Source organism: Bos taurus, chromosome 6 (assembly GCF_002263795.3).
Source record: "Bos taurus isolate L1 Dominette 01449 registration number 42190680 breed Hereford chromosome 6, ARS-UCD2.0, whole genome shotgun sequence".
NCBI classification, from domain to species: Eukaryota; Metazoa; Chordata; class Mammalia; order Artiodactyla; family Bovidae; genus Bos; species Bos taurus.
In genome coordinates this window covers 10771313-10787056 of record NC_037333.1, presented here as the reverse complement: position 1 = coordinate 10787056, position 15744 = coordinate 10771313, and the positions used below count along the sequence as shown (strand labels likewise).

General features: G+C 38.6%; 1 protein-coding gene across 1 annotated transcript in view; it reads right to left on the bottom strand.

The window, feature by feature from the left end:
- NDST4 (N-deacetylase and N-sulfotransferase 4) overlaps positions 1-15744 on the bottom strand; it is a 277966-nt gene that overhangs the window by 12072 nt on the left and 250150 nt on the right. The window contains exons 7-9 of the mRNA NM_001192673.1: positions 11230-11326; positions 8383-8506; positions 6084-6258 (exon numbers count right to left, since the gene is read on the bottom strand). Coding sequence (NP_001179602.1) covers positions 6084-6258; positions 8383-8506; positions 11230-11326 — 396 coding nt within the window. The remainder of the gene's footprint in view (positions 1-6083; positions 6259-8382; positions 8507-11229; positions 11327-15744) is intronic.

Sequence of the window (15744 nt, the reverse complement as noted above, 5' to 3'; positions counted from 1 at the left end):
ACAAGTCAATATAATTTCACAAGCATTTATCAAGATCCTTGCCAGAATAAAGAACTGCAATAGATTATAGAGATAAAAAGATATAGGTAAGACAAAATGCTATCTTCAAAGAAATGAAAACCTTATATGGAAAGCAACAAATCAACAGATTGTGATAAAGTCATATGTATGATAGAGGTATAAGTTTTTTGCTGTGATAGCCAGACCAATAAGTGATCAGTTCAGAATGAAATGTGAAGGTATTTTTTAGTGATTGAAGCTTTTGAGCTAAAATATAGTGAGAAAGATTTTGATAAGCAGAAAAAAAATTAATGTGGAAACAGAAGAACTTTAAAGTAAATCTGAGTGAAGATGAATGAGGTGTGTGGGAATGGATGAATTGCTTTTGCAAGATATCTCAAAGTGAACTTAAAGAAAATTTACTACAGGATAAGTTTGGAAGTATATCACAGCCTGATAGAATTATGTAATAGTAGGCCCTATATAACCAACCTAGATAGCATATTCAAAAGCAGAGACATTACTTTGCCAACAAAGGTCCATCTAGTCAAGGCTATGGTTTTTCCAGTGGTCATGTATGGATGTGAGAGTTGGACTGTGAAGAAAGCTGAGTGGTGAAGAATTGATGCTTTTGAACTGTGATGTTGGAGAAGACTCTTGAGAGTCCCTTGAGCTGCAAGGAGATCCAACCAGTCCATCCTAAAGAAGACCAGTCCTGGGGGTTCATTGGAAGGAATGATGCTAAAGCTGAAACTCCAGTACTTTGGCCACCTCATGCGAAGAGTTGACTCATTGGAAAAGACCCTGACGCTGGGAGGGATTGGGGGCAGGAGGAGAAGGGGACAACAGAGGATGAGGTGGCTGGATGGCATCACTGACTCAATGGACGTGAGTCTGAGTGAACTCCGGGAGCTGGTGATGGACAGGGAGGCCTGGCGTGCTGCGATTCATGGGGTTGCAAAGAGTCGGACACGACCGAGCAACTGAACTGAACTGAGGCCCCATATATGTTAGAAATAAAAACTACTAAGAAAGTAAAGATGATTAACTGATGGATGGTTAAAGAGTAACTAGTGAGTGGTAGTGGAGAAGGAAATGGCAACCCACTCCAGTTTTCTTGCCTGGAGAATCCCAGGGACAGAGGAGCCTGGTGAGCTGCCGTCTATGGGGTCACACAGAGTCAGACATGATTGAAACGACTTAGCAGCAGCAGCAGCAAAGAGTGGTAGATGGGTAGAAATAAAACTTTTGAACCTCTCTCATAATTGTATATTTATTGACCTTCTCTGTAAATGCTATATACATAGAGACTACATAATATATTTACTTAATATAAGGTGTAGAAACAACATAACTTGAATAAATATAAATATACCCTGTGCATTATTAATAAAGTAATGCTAACATTTTTACTTCACACTGTGATAATATGGAATTGTACCTATTCTGCTTTATATTGACTTACACCAGTCTAGCATCAACTTTTTTATATTCATGCAATGAAAAAGATTAGCATAAAAATATGACCAGAAGTCACAAAAGAACTGGAAAAAATAGCACTGCAGGTCCTCTGTGAGGCCCATTATAAAAATGTGGGGTAGAAATTAAAGTGGCAGGTGACATTTGTAGGAGTTTCTGAATTATACCTGTCAAGCTTCAGATTTATGGTACTTACTGAAGAGACAGGGCTGGCTAAGTAATAGGTTGCATTATTTTGAAATGTACAGTGGTCTGGGGAACCTACTCTTAGCAATATAGCAGTAAAAAGTATTATCAGAAAAAAATTATTCCTTTCAAATGTGTATGTTCAAAGAATTTACTTGAAAAAAGAGGCATAGTTTCTCTTTTTTTAAAAAATGATTGAATCCATGTGGAAATAAAAAGATTCATATAAATCTGTTCTGAGTAGTGATTGTGCTTTCTGCCAGGAAAATGTGCAATACTTTGCCCCATGTATTCACATTCAAAATGTTTCATTAAGACTTAACATCTCAGTATTTTTGGCACAATTAAAAAAATTATCTTGCTTTGCAACATGAATTTTGATAAAGTGAGAAAGACACATTTTTGTATCTTGAGAGAGTCACTGACTCATGGATTCTACTAATAATTTCTGGATTTTGCTCCCAAGACAAGTGTTCCACTTCAGTCCCCAACCTCTTGCAATCTCAGTTTGCAGAACCATATTTTTCTGTCCATTGCTATTTGTTCTCAGCAACATATGTTTATTGAAAAAAATTTGAAAAGCCAAGAGAAAAAAGGAAAAATAAAAATTACATGTTATTTAAAAATGTTATTAAATGTTTTAATCTTCTTTATTTTGGCATTAATTTATGTATACATTCATATTCATTGGTTTTTAGTACATATAGATTGTTATCACCATACATTCAAGAGCATCAACTTTAATTAGGTGTTCATTGCAGTAAACAATTTTACATTTCTCTGGTCAAGTTTATCTCATTCCTGTACCAAGAATTCACACCCTCTCTTTTTGCTCCTCAAACTACTGCCTCCCAAATTATCCCTCTCTTTTTCCTACGTTAATTCATTCTCAACTTTCTAAAATAAAAGAGACAGTCATAGTCACTTTAATTTCTCTATCCCAGACCTCCAAATTTACCAGCATGTACATTTATACACTTTTCCTCCCTTAAGTTTCAGTGCAGGGGTTCTTAATAGATACCCACTGATAGAACTGAGAGGACTTTAGAACTTGGATCTGCAAAAAAAGAAGATGCCTCTTTATTTTTAGTAACTTTTAAATAAAATTTAGCAGTTATTGTACCTGTGATTTTACCACCAATAAGAATCAATTCTTTTATATCACATTATAGGTCTTTCAGTTCTATCAAAAGTTGTTTATGCTCATCACTGCTTCAAACAGTAGTATTATCCCCAGCATTAGATCTTGCCATTTAATGATGTTACTTTTAAAAGTAGCAAACTTGATCATTATACTTCTGATATATTGGTATATACTGATTTGATAATTATACTTCTATACACTTGTTTCCTTTGTAATATTATATAGTTTAATGCTTTGAAAATATGTTTCTGAAATGGAGCACATAGACTCATCTGACAGCCAGGATGGACCCAGCACAAGAAAAGTAAGACTCTGTAAAAGGAGTGCTGCCTCCCATCTAAGCTGTTTCTTGCCCTTGTGGCTCAGTTGGTAAAGAACCTGCTTTCAGTGTAGGAGACTTGGGTCCGGTCCCTGGGTTGGGAAGATCCCCTGGAGAAGGGAAAGGCTACCCACTCCAGTATTCTGGCCTGGAATGTTGCATGGACTGTATAGTCCATGAGGCCGCAAAGACTGAGCCCTTCACCCTTGTGATATGAAGTTTGGATCCTCCCAGGGTTGATTTCCCATTTTCCCCTGGGGGGCCTTTAACTGCTCTCTTCCTTTGAAAGTTTCTCATTATTATTCAAATCACCACCACAGAAAACACCTTCCTTGACCCATCCAGACTGCTGTGCATGGATTCTTGTTTGTTAAAGGTTTTACTTCTTCCCCCATCTTTCGACTGAGTGAAAATAATTCAGGCCTTATTTTGCCTGCTTGTCTGATTTCTCAGAGAAGGCAATGGCACCCCACTCCAGTACTCTTGCCTGGAAAATCCCATGGATGGAGAAGCCTGGTAGGCTGCAGTCCATGGTGTCTGATTTCTTAGCAGCCGTTTGATCCTTCATTTGGTTGTGCTCTTTTCCTAGTATTTGGTGTCATGACACCGCTGACTTTTTCTTCTACCCCTCTGGCTGCCTCATTCTTTTCTATACTTTTCTCCTCTAAACATTTTCCTTAGATGATTTCACCAGATTTTGCGTTTGGCCTCTCAGTTGCAAATTTCTGTCTCCTGCTCAGACCTCTCCCCAGAGCACCAGCGACCTCTACTATTGCTTTTCGTGTGACAGTGATTCCATAAGCTCCTGATCTCCATCTATGTCACATCTTTAGCCTTCCCCATCCCCACACAATGCCTGTATCCTTTTTCAGTACTTTTTCATGGGAATATATGCTTATCATCTAGTTGCCCAGACTGGAAATTCGAGTTATTCTTGACACTGTTTTATAACCAGGTTCTATTGATTTTAATCCCTAAAGATTTCTTGATACTTTATGCCTCACCTAGTTTCTGCTTCCTATTTTTGTCCTTGTTACCGCCATTTCTCAGCAGGACTATTGCTACAGCCTCTAATTGATTTCTCTGAGTGGTCATTTCTTCCACTCCAATCCATTCTTCAAAGATAGATAGTATCATGTTTTCTAAAAGAAATTCTGGTAGTTACACACTGGCTTAACACTTTTAAAAGGCTTTTGATCACTCAGGGCTTCCCCGGTAGCTCAGTTGGTAAAGAATCCACCCGCAATGCAGGAGACCCCGGTTGGATTCCTGGGTTGGGAAATTCTGCTGAAGAAGGGATAGGCTACCCACTCCAGTATTCTTGGGCTTCCCTCGTGCCTCAGTTGGTAAAGAATCCGCCTGCAATGCAAAAAGACCTGGGTTCAATCCCTGGGTTGGGAAGATCCCCTGGAGAAGGGAAAGGCTACCCACTCCTGGAGAATTCCATGGACTTGTATAGTCCATGGGGTCAGAAAGAGTCGGACATGGCTGAGTGACTTTCACTTTCACCTCACTTTGATTGCTCAAGGAATGGTGGCCACTTGGTCTCCCACTTGGCTTCCAGTTCCCATGTGCCTCTCAGGCTCATCTCCTGCAGATGTTCTCCTTGGCTTTGCTTTCTAATCACATGGACTTTGTTTTTAGTTCTTTAGCTATGCTGTGGTTCTTTGTACCCAGTGGACTACACATAGTTTCTCTCTTGTCCAGTCTCCCTCTGCCTCACTCAATACCTACTTGTCCTTCAGTTTTAAGTCTAAAGTTTATTTCTCCAGACTGCTCTTATAGCACCTTTCATGCTTCCTCACAGTGCTTTCAAAATTTCTAATGAGATATATTGGATCAGTATCTATTAGGACTTCCCTGTAACTCAGACAGTTAAGAATCTGCCTGCAATGTAGGAGACCTGGGTTCGATTCCTGGGTTGAGAAGATCCTCTGGAGAAGGGAATGGCCACCCACTCCACTATTCTTGCCTGGAGCATCCCGTGGACAGAGGAGCCTGGCAGGTTATAGTCTGTGGGGTCACAAAGAGTCAGACAGGATTGATCGACTAAAACTACTATTCACATATTAGAATGAACACAATGTTTTAATTATCATTCTATGGATTAAAACCAGCATTAAATGCTGAAGAAGACTCCATTTTGGTGTGACACAATTCTATATTGTTGGATATTTCCTTTTCCTTTTGTTATTATGATTAGTACCCTGATGAATAAAAAAGGATATATATTTTTAATCCTTTTGAGGTTTTCTTATGGCTGCTCCCAGAAGAGGAATCATACCACAAAAGTATCTTTACAAACTGTTTGATAACTGTCATCAGTTTTCAAAAAACATCTCCATATATATCCTTCTATTGGAACGTTTGAGCATCTTTATTATGACACCCTTGTCAGCAGAGAGAATAAGAGTAACAGGATGCTAGGATGATATTTATGAGTACCATTTTGATTTTATATTTTGTTGATAAATAATTGGGTTGATCATTCTTACACAGAAATTGTGCAGTTGGATTTGTGTGTGTGTGTATGTAAATCATATATCTATGTCTTTTGTTTATTTCCTCATTTTTCTACTATTTATTTATTTTTAACAATTTGCAGGAAGTTTTTTTTTTTTCCACAAATTAAGGGAACTAAGCCCTTTACCATGTATTGCTAAAGATGGTCTACTTGGATACTTAAGTTTGTTAATTATGACAGACCAACATTTTACATGCTTACATGGTTCAATCTCTTAATGTTTTGATTTTTTTTCTATTATGTTATGCTTGAAATTCCTTGCCCAAATTGATATGAATTAGATATTAGCTCTTATTTCTCATAGTTTTTGCTTGTTTGTATAGCTCTTTTAACATTTGACTGTTGAATACATCTGGACTTTAGTAATTCACCATTGCTTATATTCAAGTTACCACCAAATGCTTTTAACGATATTTTTTACTGCTTCATACCTGGTACCAAGAGTATGCCCTATCCGAAGGGTCAATGAGGATGGTGATGATCTTGGCCTTGGGGACCAGAGATGCAGCTCGTTTGGGAGCCTCTTCTGAATGGAAGTAATTAGCACTCTTTTCAAATAGAAAGTCACTTGTAATGTTGGATGGAGTAGGAAAAAAGTCCATATACCTGAAGGCAGAGAAAGACAATTAATTAATTTGAGGTCTAATTGTTTCCTACCATACTATGGACAGGAAATTATTTAAACATTTTTACATCCATTTATATACATTTTTAATTATTGATATTATAATAGTTAAAATAGGGACTATTCTGTACACTCTGAAAGTGAAAACAATCCCAGGTATTACTGTTCTAATGGGCTATTTAGGGCAGGCGAAAGAGTGAGATGGAATGGGTAGGTTGCTAAGGAACGGAGGGAAAATTCTTTAAATTTGGGTTGATGTTCTGTGCTATTGAAAGCCAAATCTAAAGAAGTTAAGTTCACCCTTGGCAAACAGCAAATTACACCATATTGCCTAGTAAATATTTTAAAATAGTAAATTTATGTTTGCATACTTGAATGCTAAATTCTTAAATTGAGATTAAAGTGCACAAAAGAGGAAAATGTGTAAGTCAGAATAGCTATAAAATACTAGACAGATTAGGGCATAGCTGCTTTCCTCCTTTTTAACTTCTGCATAATTTGTAGTGTGTATAGCAATGTGAACACATTATAGTCTATCTAGAGTAATTAAGGAGATATTTCCTGCCAGTTGATCCTGCGGAGCCTCGGCATGTTCACTCCTCCATATGCTGTCGGAACAGTCCTCTGTGTGTAGGTTATAGAATCAATATGTTCAGAGGTTATTTCAGTGCAAGGCATTAATTATGTGTGTAACCCTCCTTACAGCTCACCACTTCTCTAACCCTCAAATGTTCTAGAAATAAATAATGAGAGCAATTAAGAATTCATATAAGATACTTATTTTCCTCTTTGACATTTGTTATTATGTTTCCCAAATGTGAAGTGGTGAAAAGTCTCATCTATATTCCTGCTTAACAATTTGCATTCCATTTGAGCCCACAGATAAGAGGAAATTGCTGCTCTGCCTTCAGTAACTTGCATGCAATTTCCAAATTCATTTAGTCTTTTTAAATAAGACAGAATAGTGCTATCCTAGGTGCAGAGTGGACACGTCGATACTCATAATGGGAACTCAAATCTGCTCACTGCCATCGCCTTGGCCCCACTCTCATCCTAGCTGCATCTTAAAAGAATGAGCTTTTCATGAGGACAGATTCACGTGTGATGTTGACATAACATTACATGCTATGTTAAGTTGTTTAGTCGTGTCCAACTCTTTGCGACACTTTGGACTGTAGCCCACCAGGCTCCTCTGTCCATGGAATTTTTCAGGCAAGAATACTGGAGTGGGTTGCCGTGCCCTCCTCCAGGGGATTGTCTTGACCCAGGGATCCAATCCACATTTCCTTGGTCTCTGCATTGCAGGCGGATTCTTTACCCACTGAGCCATCAGTACATGCTACCCAGGTATGCAGTGAAGGGAGTTTACCTCAGGGGGAATTTGCCTTATATACTTGGGATTTGGAAATCAGGGCCATATTTTCCTTAAAAATTGGGACATGGCTAGGAAAAAAAAACCAGAGTGAACATCAGTTACAGTATCAGGTTTATTCTGTTTTAGTTTAGGGATAATATTGTGATTTTAAAATTTTCATAACTTATTAAGTACGAAGTAATTTTCCTCTTATGCACTTGTGTGACTAGCATTAATAAGGTTTTAGAAACGCTCTGGTATTTGCATGACAAATATCAGCTTAGATTACAATACAACATTTACCATCTATGTGTTTAATGAAGATACAAGTCACAGAGTATAAAAGAAAACAACCTTTTGATTTATTTGTTTTCTCAGGCATTGTTGTGAAGACAAATTATGTATTTAGTAAAAAAAAAAAACCTCTAGACTCAGTAAAATAATAATATGCTTAAGGAGAATTTTAAATATCCTTATGAATAATTCTGATGAAAATATTCCATAATCCTCTTTATTTAATCATATTAATTTACCAGAAAAATATTATCATTATTGCACTGTCCAAATCAAATTATAGGCAACACTGATTAAACATATCATCATTATAAATTAATTTTTAATTCACTATGGTAGAATTGAACATAACAAATTTATTCTGTAATTATGTAGATGCCTTGCATACACCTATAATTGCCCATCTGTGAATGAGCACGTGCTAATAATGGACTTTGTTTTTTGTTATTTTGCTTACCAGTCAATTCCCTTGTGGTAGTTGTTTCCATTAAAGAATTGGACTTCTTCAAATGTTTTGGGACTGGGGAGATTGCTGATGATGGAAGGGTGCATAAGAAGAAATAAATAAAGTGCTGTTGTTCCTATTACAAAAAAAAAAAGGAGACAAAAGGTTATATAGCAATAAAAGACAAGAAAAATATTGTATTATTATTATGGGTGGAGGCTTGCGGAGTAGCATATGGGATTTTAGTTTCCTCAACAAGGGATTGCATCCAGGCCCCCTTGCACTGCAAGTGCAGAGTGGTAACCATTGGACCACCAGGGAAGTCCTAAGACAAATATTTATCAAAATTTTTGCTCAAAAAGTAATATGCAAGACCAAATCATTCCGGTGTCAAAGTGATTTCCTAAAAAGCAGTTAAGTGCATTTCATGTGGCAATGATTTGTGTTCTTATATTAGTCTTCATGGTTCTATTGACCTAAACATTTCATTTAATCTGAGTACATAGTCAAAGTTAAGTAGGTTGATACAGCTAGGGGAGAAATTCAGAAATTGGGTGATTAGATTTCCCTGCTGAAGTCAGATGAGTGGCTAAAGTATCAAAAACATCCAGCACAGTACCTGAACCTCAATTAATACTATGTTCAAATCAATTAAAGTTAATCAAACTATTCAACAGATGTCAACCAGTGCAACTCTGAACAACTCGCTGTAGTAATGATTGGTGATAACTCTTGATAAGAAAAACATATTTGCTGGCCTCAGTAGACTTTAAGTGTATTTGTGGATTTGAGTCAAGTAAACAGGTGAGGAAGGTCCCATGATGAGAAAAGAGTAGAGTGCTGTTCCAATATATGAGAAAATGGGTAATTTAGACTTGGGCTATCAGGGAAGGCTTCCAGGAGGAAGCATTTTCCAAGATTGTACCTTAAAAATTTCAGTATTTCCCGAAAGGCAGAAAGAGAGGTGCAAGATTGTGGAAGACAGCAGTTGACTGTCGTACCCTGACAAGCCTGATAATGAGGCACTAGGCTGAACAGACTGGCTGACGTTAACCACTGAGTGGATGACATCACAGAAGGCATGAGTGTTACAGCTAAACCTAGGTTAAGGCAGAAATTGAGGGCCATAGCAGGAAGGACCATGAAATGACTGGCTCTCATAAATCAAAACTTCCCTTATGGAAAAGGTTATTTCTTTTTGTAACATGGTGCACTCAGGAGACTTCGTTGGGTTTCCCAACCCTAGGAGAGCCTGGAATGAACTACACAGGTGGACTGGCAGAAGAATAATGATAGCAGCTGGGCATCTGGAAGAAGAGATCACAGAGAACTGTGTAGATAAAGAAAGTAACAATAGGTCTTAGGGCACCTAGGAAATCCAGAATGGTGGCTCCTAGTGAAATGGCAGGGCAAAATTTAATAAATGCCCTTAAGGAGATTTCATTTTTATAGCATATAAAAATCATCATCCAATTTCTTTGACTTGTTTGTTCATCTTGGGAAAGCTCAAATCAGCGAAAAGCTTTATCATTTCCACACTGGTAGGTCAAATATGAAAATCTAAAGGTGTAAGTTATCGTCTTTATAAATACAACCAGCAAAGAGGAAAACTAGATTTATACTTACTAACCTGTAGTGTCCTAGTAGAACTAAGAAGTAGTAATATTCAATGACAAATGATAGAAGATATGATTTTAAATTAAAATTTCAACATAGTTTTACAACATAGAAATGCTTTCTTTCTTTAGTCATCATTCCAGTGTTAGAACAGCTGTGAGGGAGTTGGTGGAAAATTAATGAACATTTTAAATAACAAGAACAATAACAAAAGTGATATATATGAAAATACGCGCTGCATTTTTTCTCTCCCTGCACACATATAACTTATTGTTGCAACGCAATTTATATTCCTGGAGGAAGAAAAGATTTCAACAGCCAATATCTAATAGTCTGGAAATTTTGCCCACAACCTTTAAAATGATCTACTTGCTTGTATTACAAATATCTTCATCTGGGCCAGGCTTATTTATCGTCACTGTTTGTTTTGTGTTATGGCTTGTGCACTCACTGATGAAAATGCTTCTAGTCAGAGTTGTGAATTCAAAATACAGCAAGTCAATAAAAAGTTTAATTAATCAGGACATGAGCAAAGTATATAAAGCTGTCACATGCTGAAGAAAGTATAAAATAGTCTAATTGAAAGTGTCATCTCATTGGCGAAATATTGTCACTCTCTTTTACTGCATTGTTATACACATGTCCTTCAGCACATGAGAAAATATCATGGGGAAAAGCTGCCTAATAAGCCTAAGGTGCATCAGAAAATAAATCCAAACCATATGTATACATAAAGATTATTTGAAAACAAGCAAAGAAACAAACAAACCACACAGGTAGAATATTTGAAGGTGATAATGACAGTGGTTCTGAAAAAAAGCCAATTCAAGGTTGATATGCAGTATAAAATAGTTTGAATGAAGCCAAAGTTCTCTTTTATAATTTAATTCAGCAGTTAATTAGGCAAAGCCACAAAAAAGGGTAGAAATTAAAAATCAGATACCACAACTGTGACATATAAGCTCAGAGTTGTCAAAAGTGTGTTGTCTGTTGAACAGCTTTAAAATTCATACTTAAAAATTTAGTCCATAAGTCTTAATTAATTAAATGAGCAACTTTAGGGTCCCTTTGAGGACCATGGCATAAAGATGATCCATAGGGATGAAGAGAAATTCAATAATGAACTTGAATGGCTGTCTAAATATTTCACCAAGGCAAACTTAATCTAATACTATATGACATTGTGTTTCATGACAAACAAATGCAAAAACCCCCACAAACTGCACAGTTGGTTAGTCTTACCTGTTTTTTGTGGCCCGATCACAAGGAATTTTGGTAAGTGGTCGCAAGTTTTCTCTCTGGACCATATGTCTTTGTGTCTTTTATCATCACATGGATTCTGCAAGAAGGAAGAATAATGAATCTTATCGTGTAATCAATACCTGGCTCTGTTCCATAAAAATTGTCAAACCACAGCATCAAATTCTTGCCTACTACCCTTAAGCTAGGAGATAGACCTTGTTCTGGTTCTGATTTTCAAATTGTTTCCTTCTAAAATGGCACCTTCCTTTCCTTCAAGGCTAGAACTCTGCATCAAGTCTCTCCTGCCATCACTCTTCTCAGGCTTGGCTTGGTGTTCTAACTTCTGAGTTTCCACCCTACCTCTGAATTCATGTTTTATATCTGTATACTTGATCCTTAGCTTGTCTCTACCTGGTTTGAACTCAGGTTTTCAGATATCTGTGCTCTGCCCTAATTATTCCTACTTGTTTTTCTCTAGAGGGCTGGAAAGTCATCCTTGAACTCTGGACTTGGCCAATTTTTTCTTCCCTTTTTACACTATATGCTGTTCTCTGCTGATCCAGATAATCTCATAGTTTGGCCATATTCCACAAGCAGATACCATGTAGATCATTATTTCTAGTCCCTACTTTCCTCCTAAACAATAATTTAAATTGTGTATATGTCACTGTTGCACAGACGTGGTGAGGAAATGAACCAACATAGCCATATATCCAATTTTATCTCCATCTCAACTTTCTCTTATACCAGCCTCCATTCTGTTCAAGTATAGAGGTCCAAATTTACCATCCAATTCATGACACTTGAGAATTAAGAGTCCTAAGGACTTCCCTAGTGGTTCAGTGGATAAGAATCTACCTGCCAATGCAAGGGACACTGGTTCAGTCCCCAGTCTGGGAAGATTCCACATGCCGCTGAACTCGTGGCCCATGTGCCACAGCCATCGAGTCTATACTCTACAGCCTGTTAGCCGCAAGTACTGAACCCATGTGCCACGACTACTGAAGCCTGTGTGCCCTAAAGCCTGTGCCCCACAGCAAGAGATGTCACTGCAGTGAAGAGCCCGAGTGCTGCACCAAGAGTAGCCCCCACTGGCCGCAACTAGGGAAAGCCCATGCAAAGCAACAAGACCCAGGACAGCCATAAGTAACTAAATAATCTTTAAAAAAAGGGTAAATGATAGTGATACCACTTTTTTTAAATTTAAATTTATTTATTTTAATTAGAGGCTAATTAATTTACAATATTGTATTGGTTTTGCCGTACATCAACATGAATCTACCACGGGTGTATATGTGTTCCCGATCCTGAACCCCCCTCCCACCTCCCTCCCCATACCATCCCTCTGGGTCATCCCAGTGCACCAGCCCCAAGCACCCTGTATCCTGCATCGAACCTGGACTGGCAATTTGTTTCTTATATGATATTATACATGTTTCAATGCCATTCTCCCAAATCATCCCCCCCTCCCTCTCCCAAAGAGTCCAAAAGACTGTTCTATACATCTGTGTCTCTTTTGCTGTCTCACATACAGGGTTTCGTTTAAAATATCTATTGACTGACAAAATGGTTTTATTATATTGGTAATCTAATTAATAAATATATTCAAAAATTATTTTTGCAAAGTTCTTTTTAAAAACTATATGTTGACCATTAACAATTATAATTTTACATTTATTATTCAATTTAAAAATGGCATAAGATAATCATTTATGGTGCATATTTATGTACTTAAACCAGTTTTTTTTTTTTAATCCATATCTCCTCTAGTAATATGTCACCCAAGTTCCTCTGAAGAATGCTTTTACTAAACCAGCCAAGTTTCAGGAGCCTATCACCTTGGTTGGTTTTTAGAGGCCCAGGGGCCTGGAGCATGTGGTGACATGCCTTCCAAAGTAAAAGGTGAGTATTGTACTTTGCAATTCCTACTACTAAGATAGAGTGGCTTCCTTGGTGGCTCAGACAATAAAGAATCTGCCTGCCATGCAGGAGACCTGGGTTTGATCCCTGGCTTTGGAAGACCCCTGATGGAGAGAATGGCAACCCACTCCAGTATTCTTACCTGCAGAATTCCATGGACAGAGAAACCTGGCGGGCTACAGTCCATGGGGTCTCAAAGAGTTGGACACGACTGAGTGACTAACACTGCTGGTTTTGAGGGAACCCAGAACAAGAAAGAGCCCTGCAAGAGGTAAGTCTGAAGTCTAAGCAGTCCTCCCACTTGGGCCGTGCATTGTGGCAGACCCATGGGACCATGGCCTCTATGGTATAAAAGGACACCAAACAGAGTTCTGGTCAAGTCCCAGAGGAGAAGCACAGTGTTTACCCTTAAGGTTCTGCAGCACCTCATTCAAACAGTAGCTCCTGGCATGCTACTGGGCCCTGGAAGAGATTATGTTTGTCATGGATTTTCAAAGTAATCATGTGGTCACAATTCACTATCATAAGTTTAATACTGACAGACCAACCAAGTCAAGTTCAAGCATACCCAGGAGCTATTCATTATAAGATGGAGTGATACAGCTGCAATTTATTTCAAGAAGATACGAAGGCTACGAGTAAACTTTACAAGTGCCCAGACCCCATGTTACCTATCATGGTCTCACTGATGCCTCTGCATCATGGCCATTGATTCAGTGATGCCATCCAACCATCTCATCCTGTTGCCCCCTTCTTCTCCTGCCTTCAGTCTTTTCCAGTATTAGGGTTTTTTTCCAATGAGTAGGCTCTTCGCATCAGGTGCCAAAGGTAATGGAGCTTCAGCTTCAGTCCTTCCAATGAATGTTCAGGAATGATTTCCTTTAGGATTGACTGGTTTGATGTCCTTGCTGTCCAAGGGACTCTCAAGAGTCTTCTCCAACACCACAGTTCAAACGCATCAATTCTTCAGCCCTCAGCCTTCCTTATGGTCCAACTCTTGCATCCATACATGACTACTGGAAAAACCATAGCTTTGACTAGACGGACCTTTGTTGGCAAAGTAATGTCTCTGCTTTTGAGTATGCTGTCTAGGTTGGTCACAACTTCCCTTCCAAGGAGTAAGCATCTCTTATTTTCATGGCTGAAATCACCATCTGCAGTGATTTTGGAGCCCCCCCTCCAAAATAAATTCAGCCACTGTTTCCAATGTTTGCTCATCTATTTGCCATGAAGTGATGGGACCAGATGCCACTATCTTCGTTTTCTGAATGTTGAGCTTTAAGTCAACTTTTTCACTCTCCTCTTTCACTTTCATCAAGAGGCTCTTTAGTTCTTCTTAACTTTCTGCCATAAGGGTGATGTCATCTGCATATCTGAGGTTATTGATATTTCTCCTGGCAATCTGGATTCCAGCTTGTGCTTCATCCAGCCCAGTTTTTCTCATGATGTACTCTGCTTATAAGATAAATAAGCACGATGTACTCCTTTTCCTATTTGGATCCAGTCTGTTGTTCCATGTCCAGTTCTAACTGTTGCTTCCTGACCTGCATACAGATTTCTGAGGAGGCAGGTCAGGTGGTCATCTCTTTCAGAATTATCCACAGTTTACTGTGATCCACACAGTCAAAGGCTTCGGCATAGTCAATAAAGCAGAAATAGATGCTTTTCTGGAACTCTCTTGCTTTTTCCATGATCCAGCAGATGTTGGCAATTTGGTCTCTGGTTCCTCTGCCTTTGCTAAAACCAGCTTGAACATCTGGAAGTTCACAGTTCACATATTGCTGAAGCCTGGCTTGGAGAATTTTGAGCATTACTTTACTAGCATGTGAAATGAGTGCAATTGTGTAATAGTTTGAGTATTCTTTGGCATTGCCTTTCTTTGGGATTGGAATGAAAACTGACCTCTTCCAGTCCTGTGGCCACTGCTGAGTTTTCCAAATTTGCTGACATATTGAGTGCAGCACTTTCACGGCTTCATCTTTCAGGATTTGAAGTAGCTCAACTGGAATTCCATCACCTCCACAAGCTTTGTTCGTAGTGATGCTTTCTAAGGCCCACTTGACTTCACATTCCAGGATGTCTGGCTGTAGGTGAGTGATCACACCATCATGACTAACTGGGTCGTGAAGATCTTTTGGTACAGTTCTTCATAAGTTATCTTTATCCAGGCATAGCCTTCCTCTGTCATAATTCCCAGAGAAAATTATAAGAAAGGAATTAGTGGGACAAACTAAAGCTGCTGCTACTGAAGTTGGTCCTGAAGCTACTCAACACACCAGGTCAGCTTTCCATACCAGCAGGACTGTTACCCACTGGTGGGGGAAAGCCAGAGTAGGGGATACAGAGGTGGGAAAGTATGGAGAAAATGTGCGTTGGTTTCAGCTTTGGAACTGGCTGCAGCAATGAGGCTGCAGTTTCTCCTAATGACCTTCCTCTTATAGGTTTCCCCAGGAATTATGTTCACAATTGTGGAAAAATTGTGCCTGGGTGAGTGAGTGTACTATGAGAAGCAGGTATAGCTTTGTGGTACAAGGTGTGGATGGGGCAGTGATAGAGATTGAATGCCTTTTCCTCCACTGAAGGAAACACCCTATT